This window comes from Penicillium solitum, assembly GCF_028829755.1.
Source record: "Penicillium solitum strain IBT 25940 chromosome Unknown utg000002l_segment0_segment0, whole genome shotgun sequence".
NCBI lineage: Eukaryota > Fungi > Ascomycota > Eurotiomycetes > Eurotiales > Aspergillaceae > Penicillium > Penicillium solitum.
The window spans coordinates 509,130-522,552 of NW_027072122.1; the positions used below are offsets into that span (position 1 = coordinate 509,130).

The 13,423-nt window shown below is 46.5% G+C and overlaps 5 protein-coding genes across 5 annotated transcripts; 1 reads left to right on the forward strand and 4 right to left on the reverse strand.

Annotated features, from left to right (window-relative positions):
• Positions 1–1,353: 1,353 nt before the first annotated feature.
• On the reverse strand, positions 1,354–1,715 carry N7455_003823 (uncharacterized protein; the record flags this gene model as incomplete). Its single annotated transcript, XM_065604589.1, has 2 exons — positions 1,354–1,440; positions 1,491–1,715. The coding sequence occupies 2 exons, from the start codon at positions 1,713–1,715 to the stop codon at positions 1,354–1,356; spliced, it is 312 nt and encodes a 103-aa protein (XP_065462140.1).
• A 1,575-nt stretch (positions 1,716–3,290) lies between these two features.
• N7455_003824 (uncharacterized protein) lies at positions 3,291–5,531 on the forward strand (the record flags this gene model as incomplete). Its single annotated transcript, XM_065604590.1, has 5 exons — positions 3,291–3,317; positions 3,367–3,429; positions 3,478–3,709; positions 3,771–5,184; positions 5,237–5,531. The coding sequence occupies 5 exons, from the start codon at positions 3,291–3,293 to the stop codon at positions 5,529–5,531; spliced, it is 2,031 nt and encodes a 676-aa protein (XP_065462141.1).
• A 3,968-nt stretch (positions 5,532–9,499) lies between these two features.
• Positions 9,500–10,222, reverse strand: N7455_003825 (uncharacterized protein; the record flags this gene model as incomplete). Its single annotated transcript, XM_065604591.1, has 1 exon — positions 9,500–10,222. The coding sequence occupies one exon, from the start codon at positions 10,220–10,222 to the stop codon at positions 9,500–9,502; it is 723 nt and encodes a 240-aa protein (XP_065462142.1).
• An 827-nt stretch (positions 10,223–11,049) lies between these two features.
• N7455_003826 (uncharacterized protein) lies at positions 11,050–11,531 on the reverse strand (the record flags this gene model as incomplete). The annotated part of the gene is made up of 3 exons (XM_065604592.1): positions 11,050–11,245; positions 11,329–11,402; positions 11,436–11,531. 3 exons carry the CDS (start codon positions 11,529–11,531, stop codon positions 11,050–11,052), a joined length of 366 nt encoding a protein of 121 aa, XP_065462143.1.
• A 411-nt stretch (positions 11,532–11,942) lies between these two features.
• On the reverse strand, positions 11,943–12,539 carry N7455_003827 (Zn(II)2Cys6 transcription factor domain-containing protein). The gene is made up of 2 exons (XM_065604593.1): positions 12,322–12,539; positions 11,943–12,273 (listed from the first exon to the last, which is right to left on the reverse strand). The coding sequence occupies exons 1-2, from the start codon at positions 12,451–12,453 to the stop codon at positions 11,989–11,991; spliced, it is 417 nt and encodes a 138-aa protein (XP_065462144.1). The 5' UTR covers positions 12,454–12,539; the 3' UTR covers positions 11,943–11,988.
• Positions 12,540–13,423: the final 884 nt, after the last annotated feature.

Below are 13,423 nucleotides of genomic sequence, written 5' to 3' on the forward strand. Positions count from 1 at the left end.
TTGCTCTGTATCGGTGTTTGTTGCACCCGATCACATCTGATAGAGGCACGAGAATAGGGACGTGGGGGGAAGACACCGTTCCTAACGATGAAAAGGAAAAGTTCGACCAGCAATGCAAATAGCATTGTGCCAAGCGGAATGTAAACATACAGCCGGGGCAGCAGAGTACCGGATGGTAGATGCCGCCATACAGAATATATGCAAGCTGTGGCCAGGGCTTGGTGTAGTCGAAGGAATGGCTCGTAAAGAAAACGGCGAATGAAAGGGAAGGATGACAATAAAATCGCGGCCATAATCACAGAGCCCTGAGAAGGATTAGCGCTACTAAATCTGACAGGGTAGGTTGAGTGAGAGCGATGACAAACAATTAATGCGAAGAGGTTGGGCTTCTCGCGAAGTATCCAGCTCTTCCGATCAGTTATCATTGCCATGATGATATGTAAACCAAGAAGAATGCCAGTCATCCAACCCACAGCCCGATGGATGCGCTTGCACGCCATCAAAGAAACGCCCATGGCGTTTGCAAGGAATCCCAGATGGTGTGCCAAGAACAGGAAACTCATGTTGATCACTGAAAGGGTTCCGGCGCGGTCTCTTGCCATTGCTGTTGACGGAGTCTTGAAGGCAACAAGAAAAACGTTTGTTACAGCGTACGCGAGATATGATAAGGCATCTGCTCGAGTGCAAGGAGCAATCAGCCTATGGCGGCCCCACAAGTATGGATATGTTAAGTGTTTCGTAATGAGGAACGACAAAACTCTGAGTAGATTCAGAAAGGAGGGGGCTATGCGAATGAGAAAGAGCGTTGTCAGTAAGCACCCCACTGCAATGGCGTAAAAGATCGTGATTTCCATTGTCAGTCAGGACTTGGGTATCACATATTTTTCAACTATTGCAAGGAAACCACGGTGCTTTATACTCCCAGGATAGTAAACTTCACCAGTAGGATGACTAATATTTATACCGGAAGCAACAACTCGTTCAGCGTTACCACGTTTATTTCTCAGGCACCCATATCGCTGCTTGGAACCGTTGTTACTCTAAGGTGTATATCTCTCATGATATAGTCTATTGCAGGGCGGCTCATCTTCCTTTCCCTGCCCCAATTTGGCGGCTCTTCCCGGTCAAGCTTCGAGCTTCTTCCTGCCTTCATGAAGCTCACAATGATATTGTGGACTACTGTGGTATTTGGCTTGGCACAGCCTCTGAAATACTTCTTGACATAGCAAGTAAGAGAGTGAAAGGAAAAGCAACAACTGTTTTTCACAAAAGGTCTATGGGCAAAAGCATACTGCAAGAAGGATTGAAATACACTTGCATATTCTAGTATACAGCACTTGCGTTATAAAGTGCCTATCGTTGCTCCCTGAACACTGTCTCCTCCTTGGTTTTCTCCAAATCACGATCTGTCATCACAGTCGGAGTCGGGTAATGAGAGCTCTGGCAAATCAGCGCTCCGCCTGGTAGATGATGCCATGTAGTTTACATACCAATTGCGAAGTAAGAAAAGCCCAAAAGCCCGAAGCATCCGCCGACAAGATATGCACCTGACCGGTCTCCCGCATGCGAATACCTACGCACACATCTGCGCTGCACATCCTACTATATTCGCATGCCTTTTTCATCAGACTTGTTTTGCGACGGCATTGTTTTTGCCGTATCAATTTGCTTTTCGAAATGACATCCTTGGACCTGGTAGCCTTAATAGCGGCCATTGAGCGCATTGCCTTGATATCTGGGGGTACTTAGGAGAAGAGAAACCTATGTAGAAAACATAGATAGCGGGGACTCTTAAAAATTAGGTCCGCTAATAGGAAAGGGCTCAATAAATATAATTGTTATTGCACGAAGGGGAGTCATCAATCATGGAACGCGAAAAGACCACGAAAAATGGTCGTTTATGTGTTGAACTCACAAGGCGGCCCCCGCAAGACTAGAAGGGCAATCACCGGTGTTATTTGCGGTCATCAAATGGGTGCGGCAACGTGAAAGCAACCGTACTTTCAACGTTATTGACATGTTGCCCGCCATACCTTTTACGTGACTGCAACGTCACTACAGCATACCTTCAGCACCAGCAAACCTTCATGTTGTGCATATACGTGATCTCAAGCAGCCGGGCAAATGAATTCATCATCGGTTAAGTTTGCATTAATTATGTATGAACGAATCAATCAGTTTATTATTCTTTTCGGCCATTCTATACGCCGGTGATCAATTTAATTAATTAATTAAGCAATATGATTTCCTCGAACAAGTAAAACACTCAGCTAGTAACTCCTTTCACGTTCGACATGCGCATAAAGGGCAAGGACCGTGAGAACTAGCACTGCCCTCAAGAACTGTTGACTTCCTAGTTACTCAACGCTTATCGAGTTCGTCGTATGTAATGGTCAACACACGTCCAGGATCAACCAATCCATCCGATTTCCACAAACATTTCTTGAAGGGCATCCGTTTCCTTACTCTACTATGACGAGAGGTGGCGCGGGGAAAGCAAGCAAAAGTTCTTGTCTCGCTCGACAGTTGCCTGCATATGACGAGTAGGGAGCAGAAACCTGGTGGTTCTGGTTGTGATGGCAGCTGAAGGTCGCTTATTAAGCGGTCCTGAATCATGACGTATTAGGTAAGCCTCAATGGTGCATTTATCAACACACGTGACCATATTGGGAAATGACGTGATAAGACCCGCCAAGCCTGCCAAACAGCACTGTGTGACTCATACCAGGCCCAACAACCAGGTCCCAGGGTGTGTTTGCATTTTCTGCCGGGAGGAATAATTTCTGCCTTGCTCACTGAGCGCTCACTGAGCGCTCTGAGCGCCCCGCAATTATGCTATAAATTAACATTTATCATTGGTCCATAATACTAGTCACATGATAACAGCTTTGACTAATCCCGTGTGATTAATTCACAAAGATCGTTTTTCCTTTCCTTAACAACTCACAACAAGACCAAAGAATATGGTCATTCACTTCAACTATGGAGGTTGAATTCGTCAAATCATCGTGAAGTTCCTTTCATGCCCTCAGCCACTTGCAAAATGTTGTGCAAATCCTTCTATCCCATGTGTTTCGACTTTACGAACACAATGAATCCCACGATCAGAGGAGGTGAGCAGAGGGTGAGCGGAGGGTGAGCCGAGAAAGAGTGGCACCCACTTTGTCCTCGCAGTTGGCGTTGCTCCCCTCCTCCCCCAAAGTGCATCAGCGATTTCTAAGTGCTCTCGATATCCGTTTATCACTTGCCATCAAATTCCTTGGTCCTCTTCAGAAGCTTTTACCCTTGAAATGCTTCAGATCAAGTTTTCTCTCAATGTGAGCTAGCCACCCAATCGGAACTCGCACCATCTGACTCTTCCTTTAGGTCAATCACTATGGAGAACAAAGGAGCTTCGACTTCTTACCTGGAGAAAATTCAGAGAAAGAGGTAGGCCTGACTCTACTTAGGACCTGACGCTTATTAACACTGTCATAGATTCTAGACGCAGTCCGCATCTCTTGTAAACTTCAATCGATGTTGCCCATCGAAACGGTCATAAGTATTTACAAGCAGATTCAAGCTGATGCAGACTGTTTAATCGATTATGAGGTGAAGCACAACAGCTCTGGACAATTTTCTTCATCGGCCATCGATGGTAGCCCAAATCAAGGCCATCTTGCATTATCGTCAGACTCGGTGGTTCCACCGAACGACCAAAACTCGTCCGGTAAAGAAGCCCAGAAACACAACGTCTCGAGGATTTGACTTAATTTACCTTTGTTTTCTAGATGTATCCGTCGATACCCGTAATCAATCTTTTCCTAACGATTTCGACCAGTATCTCCCGGACGGCCCAAACATAAACTCACCAAACAACTCGGATGTAACTTCTCACGACTCCGCCATCGATTTAGACGATGACTACCAATATACCTCGACGCGGCCTGGATCTTCAAAAACCTTAGGTACCCAATATACGAAGAACGAGACGCATACTCGTTCGGTCAGCCTAACGAGTCCAACGATTGGGCGACTGGAGAGGTCAACAAAAGTGACACCAGAGGAAATTGAATCGAGAGGCGCAACACCCGAACGCTTCCGACAATCCTTGTCGAGACCCCAGCCGACAGTTGAAGATGCTCCCGATGAGGACGAAATTGCTGCTATCAATCCAATTGGCTCTGACGACATCACCTCGAGTGAACGATACTCATTGGAACCACAGCAACGAGCCGACTATGCTCCTAGCAATGCAAGTGGTAGTGACCTTGATGATTGTTCAATTTCGAATGAAAGCTTTGGGGAATCGGATATTAACTTGGCCATTGGTGATTCTATGAGGTTTTTAAGTGAAGTCGAGAATCCGGTCGACTTTACCTCGAATCCCCTAGGTCGCATTTCCACATCTATCTCTCCGCTTAATAATAATGGCCTGTCTGCGCTGCCTAAGAAGCTTTCAGATGCGTCTCACTTGCCCTTGTCAATTGGGGGTTTTCAGGCAAGCTCCAAGCGGAAGCTTTCCCTTGCTGTTGAATCTCAATCAGACCAAGCCTCCAGGAACCTCAGGCCCCGCCTTGCCCTCGAGCAATCAGAGGAGCCTGAGCAACCAGAGGAGCCTGAGCAACCAGAGGAGCCTGAGCAACCAAGTGTAGCAGTTGAAGATTGTGAACCGAATGAACCTGATATTCTGGAATCGGTATATTCCCGACTGACTTTGCAACAGCTGACGGAAGTCCAGCGCACCGGCGAACGCCTTCATTCACACAACTTCGCTGCCTTTTTAGAACAGTACTCCTGTACCTGGAAGGTCTCTGGTTTCTGGAGCGGCCCTTCCTGGAATGACTCAAGCTCCTCGAATGCCCCTCAAAAGCCCAATCGTGCCAATCTTATGACCTATTTAATGCGCCTGCAAAATGAGAATGACATGCATGATGTAAAGCTACGTGTTGCTCGATGTTCTCTGTTTCTATTTTTTGTCAGAGAAATCGAGTGTGAACGTCAACGGGGCACAGCAGAGACTGCTCTTAAAAGAAATGTCGTCAGCACGCTTTGCAACTCGAGAGGCCTGACACCAGTCGAGAAAAGAAAACTTCACAAATCTTTCCACAATGAAAAGAAAATCGGTGAGTATTGGTGGTGGTGTGTGTACTACTTTGGCCCCAGCTTTCTTATTCGGTGCAGCAAAGAAGCAGGCAAAAAAATGTGAGAATTCTTTCAGTACAGTATCATCCCCCCTCAACTGACAGGTATGTAGAAACAATTCCCGCTTCCCGCTGGATGCTATGATTGCATACGCCCTGCATGGGAACCCTCCTGCCGCAAAGCCTTACCCCGCCCTTGATGAGGCCGTGGTTCATTTGCTGATCACAGGCAAGTTTTCCGAGAAGTTCTCACTACAAGACGTCCAAAAGTGGGGGGAATCCCCCGCCACAGAATCTATTGCGCTTAAGGCGTGGCGACCTTTTAGTACTGAAGCGGTCACTGAGGAGGCTCTCGCGAACCTAAACGAATGGAAGGCCAACCCTGCAAATCGCATGCTAACTTTCTAACCCATTCGCGAACCCTGTGGTTCCCTCTTCTGCTGAGTCATTTTGGCGTAGCGTTACCTACGTGAATGCTTAAGGGTCCTGGTACAGTGACATTCGAAATCAGTTTTAACTCCACTCTCACGCTCTTTATCTCCCTTGGACCCACCCAGTTACACTAGTCTACAATAAGAAATCATGCCGCTGACCTTCTATTTGTTGATGAATCAGCATATAGTACAGTGTTATATTATAGCAGAAAAGTATAGGCAAGAGCATGATATAAACTCAAATCAAATGAAAGATGCTTAGACAGATCAAGATATGAGATCACCATAATCTATATTATTGCCTCATCGAAGACACATCAACAAATAGAAGGTCAGCGGCATGATTTCTTATTGTAGACTAGTGTAACTGGGTGGGTCCAAGGGAGATAAAGAGCGTGAGAGTGGAGTTAAAACTGATTTCGAATGTCACTGTACTCATAACTATTGATGGGCAGCATGGATCCCCGGCCGAAGCGGGCGGGTGCATGCAGGTCGCGGTCAGCAGCTCGGCACGGAACGAGCTGGTGGGGTTTGGAGTGGCCATCGAGAAACGACCACCTCGAAATCGAAAGCTCAAACACAAAGCGCTATCCATCACCTTGGCTGCAAGAGCAGAGCAGAATCCATTCTCTGCGGAACTGGCAGCCATGGCACATGTGTTGAACACGGCGACAGGACTGAAAGACTACAGGATCACGCTGCTCACAAGCAACAAAGCGGCGGTTCTCACACTCAGGAACCCCCGACAACAATCTGGCCAGGGGTTCGTGTGTCGGATATACATGTTGATTAAAAGGCTGCAGAGAAACGGAAACCATGTTCAATTGCGCTGGGTTCCTGCCAGTGAAGACAACAAGCTGCTAGGTTTGGCTAGAGTACAGGCAAGAACCTCGACACAAGAAGATGCCTTCCTACAAGAACACGCCCCGAGAATGAAATCGACCACACTCCATCTCGCACGGTCTCAAGCAGTCCCTACCTTACCGGCGGACGTCGGAAAGCATGCCAAACGAGTAGATGCCGCACTTCCAGGTAAACACACGCGACTGCTGTATGACCGCTTATCGTGGAAAGAAGCGACTGTGCTAGCCCAACTTCGGACTGGCATGGCGAGACTGAATGGATACCTCTTTCGAATCAACGCGGCCGACACGGACCAGTGTGCGTGCGGACAAGCCAAGGAAACTGTGGAGCACTTCCTCTTTCGATGTCGGAAGTGGACCGCACACCGGACGGAGATGCTACAATGTACCGACACTCACCGAGGAAATCTGTCCTTTTACCTGGGAGGGAAGTCCCCTTCCGAGGATCAAAAGTGGACGCCAAACTTAGAGGCAGTACGGGCCACAATACGATTCGCCATCGCGACAGGCCGACTCGAGGCCACCTAACCATGCCGACGAGCATAAATCACCCCTTTCACTCTCCTCTCACTCTAGCCTCACCCACCAACCACCTCGTGCTACCCGTGGTGGACGCGCTTCAACTGCCGAAGATAGGATGTTGAACACTTGGAGAAGCGCCTTCAAGCCAGTCTACTAACCGCATTACTAACCCACGAGCATCCGCTGCGACACTGCATGCTGAGAATGACAAATGCGCCAAGATCTTGTGTATGGGCTCCAATGAGTCACAGAATTGTATATAATGTGATATGTATAGTAGTTTAGCGATAGTTGCCCTTTCGGCTCAGCCGCCGGGCGTTAATGAATTGTGTGTGTGTGTGTGTACTCATAACTGGGCAGAACCATGGTGTCAAGAGACTGGAGAGAGGCAATAAAATGCATGCCCGGCGATCGAGAGACTAAAACCCGATCGACTAGTCCTGGGAGATAGCCTCGTCAATCATTTTAATAACACAAATTGAAATGTAGACAAGCGTGGGCAACAGAAAGAAGGGTTGATGCATATTAACTGGGCAAAAAGCTGGTGTAAATCCTTTTTAGAGTGAGGCATCATGTTGATAAACGATAAGATACAACAATTATTTGGGAGTCGACCGAACCTGCATTATACTCTCGCACCCCCAAGGTCTCTGGCCCGAAATTAGTTCAGCCTGGTTGTAGGAACCACCTCCGCTCCATTGCGAGCCCTTGAGCGAGACTGGAGAACTTGGAACTTACTAACCTCCTGTGATTCACTAGTACTGTGAACAACGAACGCATTATCAACGTGAATGTCTGCTTGCTTCCCTCAATATTTTTCCTACTGTGCAGATAGGTCCAAGGAATGTCATAAAACTTGGTTTGATAGATGAATGCAACCTCCAGCTTCATACCAGTTGAAGAATTTGTGAAATCCGATCCTAGTAAAGAACCACGCAGACATAGTATGAGCTGAGGAACTGGGAAGTCAAAATGTGGTTAGCGTATCTCTTACACTTGCTGAGAGTGCCACTAGACCAAAACAGGCACAGTGTGTGTTTCCCACCCAGTCACCGCTATTTCCTGACATTATTCTGCCGGACCAAAAACTACTCTACATTACGGTGGATCGGCATCACGTGACCCATGCTCCAGGCATAGACTTAGAAGTGGAGATCGGAAGTAAGGGCCAACCATGATGGTCTCAGCAAAGCCTGGATTGAATCTATGCCAAGAATCTCAACTCCTACGGAATTGAGATTAGCGGCTTCAATGCAGTTTGACATGCAGAGCACTTATCAGCTATTTTAATCCAGACTGCTTTCAGTCAATGGGCTCTGGGAAAATTGATTTTCTCCTCATTTGAAGCTGATGTATTTTTCCCCAAGAGTCTATTATCTTCGGTGGTTTCTATTACAATAAATCCCAGACACTATGAGAGAAAACGTCTCATTTCCAACTGCTTAAGCGAACGCTTCAGTATATGTTCGTTGTCATAATGCAGCAAATGAGAGGCGATGCTTCCGTCTGATGGGTTGATCTGCCAATCGGATTGCGGAGTGTGCTCAGGAGGTGGGTCTCCAAGACTGGGTTCTTTGTTATGGATGATTATATCTACTGCGAGTAAGGATGTGACAGGAGAACAAATATAAGCTAAATAATTCCCCTGAACCCTAGGACTCACTAATTTTCCTAAATCTCTTATTTCCAGTGCCTTCTCTTAGATCCAAGCCTCTACCCGGAAAGCGCCTGCTACTTATCCAATCCCGTAATGCCGAAGAATAATACTCTGCCCGAGCTCTTCCCTAGGGAAAAGGGATCGGGTATACGGTATCTGGAAACAGACTCGTCGACAAAAAAACACCGGCGAGTTTCTCTGGCCTGCATTGAGTGTCAGAAAAGAAAGTCCAAGGTTAGAAAGATCGTTCCTCTATCCGAGGATAGACCTAACCTAGTGTAGTGCTCTGGTACGACCCCATGCACGCAATGTACGACCGAAGCTCGCCAGTGCTTCTATAATCCAGCCGGTGATCGGAGAAGTAAGGCTTATACCGCCGAGTTGTTAAAATTCCGTGTCACCCTTTACCGAATGGCTGCAAAGCTGCGCTCTGGGACTCCGGAGGAGATATCACGGTTGATTTGGGGGATCCAAAACCTGCCAACAGATCAAGATGCAGTCAATTATCTTGTTGACGGAGCCTCATTGTGTGGAAATCTGGGAATTCGTTAAAATATGCAGTGGTATAGATCAAGCCACGTCTAACATCGAGGGAAAGGAAGCATTGAAGTTCCAAACTGGGGCATTGTTATTTAATTATCAATAAATCATTGTTAATTACATCTATCCACTAGGAACGGAACATCTAGCTAGCCAATGATACTTCGTATTTGCCACCCCCGTTTTAGCTTAGCAATCGCGTGTCCTCAGCAATCTTTACCATTGCCGCCCCTCTTTAAGCAATTAGTCAATTGCTACAGTAAGTTACCGCTCTAATGCTCTGACATAGATCAAAATCCGAAAATAAGTTGCCAAGCGTTCTCCGTGTGGCCATTATTTGAGGGCTCCTAAGAGACTCATTCATTCTGCCAAGTTCTCCTTGTGTTGTCGCCACATCCTAATATCAATTGAAGGTGGCACATTCTGGCCTTGGGATTGTCCGAACAACTCAAAGGCAAGTAAAACCATGTCCTTTTTAGCCCGAAGCATATCGAATGGACCCGGTGGAGTGCCTTTAACGTATAGAGCAGCGCTGCGAACTTCTTCCTCAGTGAACCAGCAATGATCGAGATGCTCTTCACTGATCTTGACAGAGCATTGACCAACTGGCTTTTGTATCTCGCCAGACCAGACTCGTTGCGCCATCGCCTCTTCGTTGTCGTTTATAATGAATCCGAACGTGCGCATAATGACTCTCTTGCCGGCCTTTCTATCTTCGTGATAGAAAGAACACGTGATAGCATCTTTAGAAAATCCATCAGGCCAGATTGCCGTCTCCTCCTCGCTTTCTCGGGCGGCAGAATAGCCGATAGTCGGGTCCTCCTTGTTTGGACCTCCTCCTCCTGGCTCCCAGGTATCACCCCATGAGCTATCTATGCCGTTTCGCTTGATCAATAAAGCTCTTGGCTTGGATGGGCTATCGGGGTGGTAGGAAAATTTGACAGCCATAGCTGTGAAGCGTTGAACGTCGGGATACAGTTCCTTCAGACGGTCGAGAGGAATATTGACAGTGACCGCATCGATCCGCTCGGGAACGGAGCGGTACTCCGAAAGGGGATCGACGTTGCTTATCACAGTCGACATAGCTGATTATGGGGGAAAAAATTTTGGACTTTGGAAGGGGGTCATGGCACTTATATAATGCAACTCTTGATATTATGTGAGATTACAAAAATTTACAACCATGTTGCCTAGACTCCCACCAACGAGAATACCCATGCTACGGTTTCGGTAACCGCAATTGTTCTAGTATGAGACTAAAGAGCTTATCAGCAGATCTTTACTTTGTCGAAATCGTAGGGTGAGGGGACGAGTCGTGAACGAGAACCTTTTCCGTGACCGGAGGAATCTTAAGGGTAGAAGTGAAGATTCATTTTATTACGTACTGTAAATACCCATTTTTGGTCGATTAGGCTTGTGATTTTAACTGATTGCTGGAAGTATATCGTCGTTGGTAGGTTAGGCAAAATAATTCAAGATTCTTGTAATCTCACATGACACAAATATAGAAAGTCTATGCGATGGATGAGATAACCTGCTTCTTTTTGGCTCAATAGGCACGATAAGTTACAACTGTCACCAACCGTGTAGACCCTTTCCCTTGGAGTAACCGCTAGTCGATGAGATGTGAGAGCATGCAAGATATAGGAAACGACTGGTATGAAACGAAGAAACGCTTTGCGGAAACTCCACGCTCATAAATTGAATATGGAGGAAGAAGCGACCACACTGGAACCAATGATGAGACGGACACTACAACTTTGTACGTTATGTGCCTCATGTGCATGGTGGTTGGCATTCTAAAGGTAACTGGGCTTTATTTGCAGAGACCACTTCATGTACGTTTAGGATCCTTAGGCAATTGATTAGACCCTGCAAATCTCAGACAACCTGCTAGAGACTCGGTCATCCTAGCGCTCTTCGCCAAAAATCTTCTTAAAACTTTCCGGGTCCAAATCGCAATTAAACAGGGTGCTCTTATTCTTCACAGACCCACCACTGATCATGTGGACCTGGGTTCCATCGGAATGCTTGCCTCTGGCGTCACCGTTGAATACAACTGATCCTTCATCTATTTCCATCCCAAAGAAGCTATGTGCGGACCGCCTAGAAGAAGCATCTATGGGCGAGGGAAATGATATTAGATTTTTCAAGTGAGGGTAGCAAGGAGTGAGACAATATCGCAATACCTCGTCGACTTCTTTCCTCCTCGCCTAGAGGAACGAGATTTGAGGATTGTTTCTGTAACCAGCCCAGTGGTTAGCTAGAACATGGTATTTTCTTGATCACAACTCACCTTGTCTTCCAAAGACAGGGCCATATCCTCCGTACGGTGCTGAGAAGTGGCAGGAGGGCCGCTTCTGGGGTGTTCTTTATTCTTGTTTTGATCCATATCAAGCAATGGGAATCAAACGGCCGAAGAGGATGAAAAAGATTATCGAGTTAGCGTATTGCAAAGAGTGGACGATGCCATATTTATATCCTAGGGTCCTCGCTATGAGATTAATCAAACCAGTCTAAAGATGAATGAGACTGAAAGGACTGACCAGCGATGCTTCGATTTCGGTGATCGGGATTGTTCTAGTACAAAGCCTGAAAGCTTATTATGCAGAAATGTACCTCGTTGATGCCGTAAGGTGAGGGGATTGCAACGATGGGATAGACTAGTCATTCTTTATGCCGGTAGGCGATCGGTGGAGTGAGGTCATCCGGGAAATAATGGCCTCGCGTTTTACATCTATTCCTGTATAATTCCCCTCGGTCCACTTAAACTTGAAGAATAAGCATCTAATCCAAAGAGCAATAGATAGAATAACTTGGTGTCTTATTGATAGATATTGCATTAGGGCTTATGAATTATAATTCATTGACAGTTCCTTTCCCTCGATATTGGACATGGCTTGATCTGCGAGAAGATAATTGACTGCATCTTGATCTGTTGGCAGATTTTGAATCCCCCGGATCAACTGTGATATCTCCCCCGGTGTTTCAGAGCGCAGCTTTGCAACCATTCGGTGTAAGGCGGCGCGGAAATTTAATAACTCGGCGGTATTGCGTCTCCGATCAGTGCCTGGCTTATAGAAGCACGGGCTACATTCGGCCGTACATTTCGTGCATGGGTTCGTACCGGAGCACTATAGTAGGTTAGGTCTATCCTCGAATGGAGGAATAGTCTTTCTCACCTTGGACCTTCTTTTTTGACACTCGGTACAGGCCTGAGAAACTCGCCGGTAGTTTCTTTTCGTTTTAAAACATGGTATGCTCGATCCATTTTCCTTGGGTAGGAGCTGAGGCAAAAGATTTTTATTCGACATTGCGGGATTAGATGAGTGGCAGGCGCTTTGCGGTGGGAGAGGTTGGTTTGCGTCTAAAAGTGAGCTTTAAGAATGAGAAACCTAGGAGAACCCCAAAGATTCAGGGGCTCATCATAACCAGCCGGGTATATTTGTTTTCCTTTCACATCCTTGTAGTTCTCTTGATTGCTAGGTAGGAATCATTCATAGCAAACAAAGATCCCAGCTAGAATACCCACTTCTGGCGAAAAATCTGTAATCCGATTGGTAGATCGCCAATTGGACGGAACAGCTCTCATTAGCTACGTGACATCCTTAAGCCCCGCATCATACTTAGAGACTGTTATTGTCGAACTTATCTGTAAAAATCTAAAGTCGATGTGCGAGTATAGATCTTCTCCTAGCTTTGAATCTTTGCTAAAGGGCCGGAAAATACATCTTTCACATAAAATTGCCAGTAGAAGATGTTCACGTGACCAGTGATCTCTCTTCCATGTCTCTTCTATTTTCTTAACATGGGGGAAAGCGATATACCAAGCCGTACAGTGCGACAGACGTTCTGGAAACGGCTCTTTGACAAAGCTAGGATTCTATCCCTTCGAGTATACTAACAGGAGCGAGAAAACCATCCCTCGACTTCCTCACCCAATCGGCTGCACTAGAAACAGCTATCTCTGGGGCATCTTTATGCTTCAGCAAAAATTTTTGGATTGCAGCCGCAGTGAAGATCTCGCTTGGGACCTCACTCGCGAACCTGCCTGCCAATCCTACAATTTCGTCCTTGTCAACCCCAAGTGGCTCATAGAATAAGGTGAACAGTTCTCTGATCATGCGCAGCCAAATAACGGGCAGAAAGTGGAAAGCTGCTTGAGTATGGAGAAAGGAATTTGGACCTTGGAAGGAAGTCATGCCATGACACTTATATATTGCCACCTAGCTCTCTTCCAGCCCACAATTTGATCTATTATATGAGATCACAACTATGTTGCCT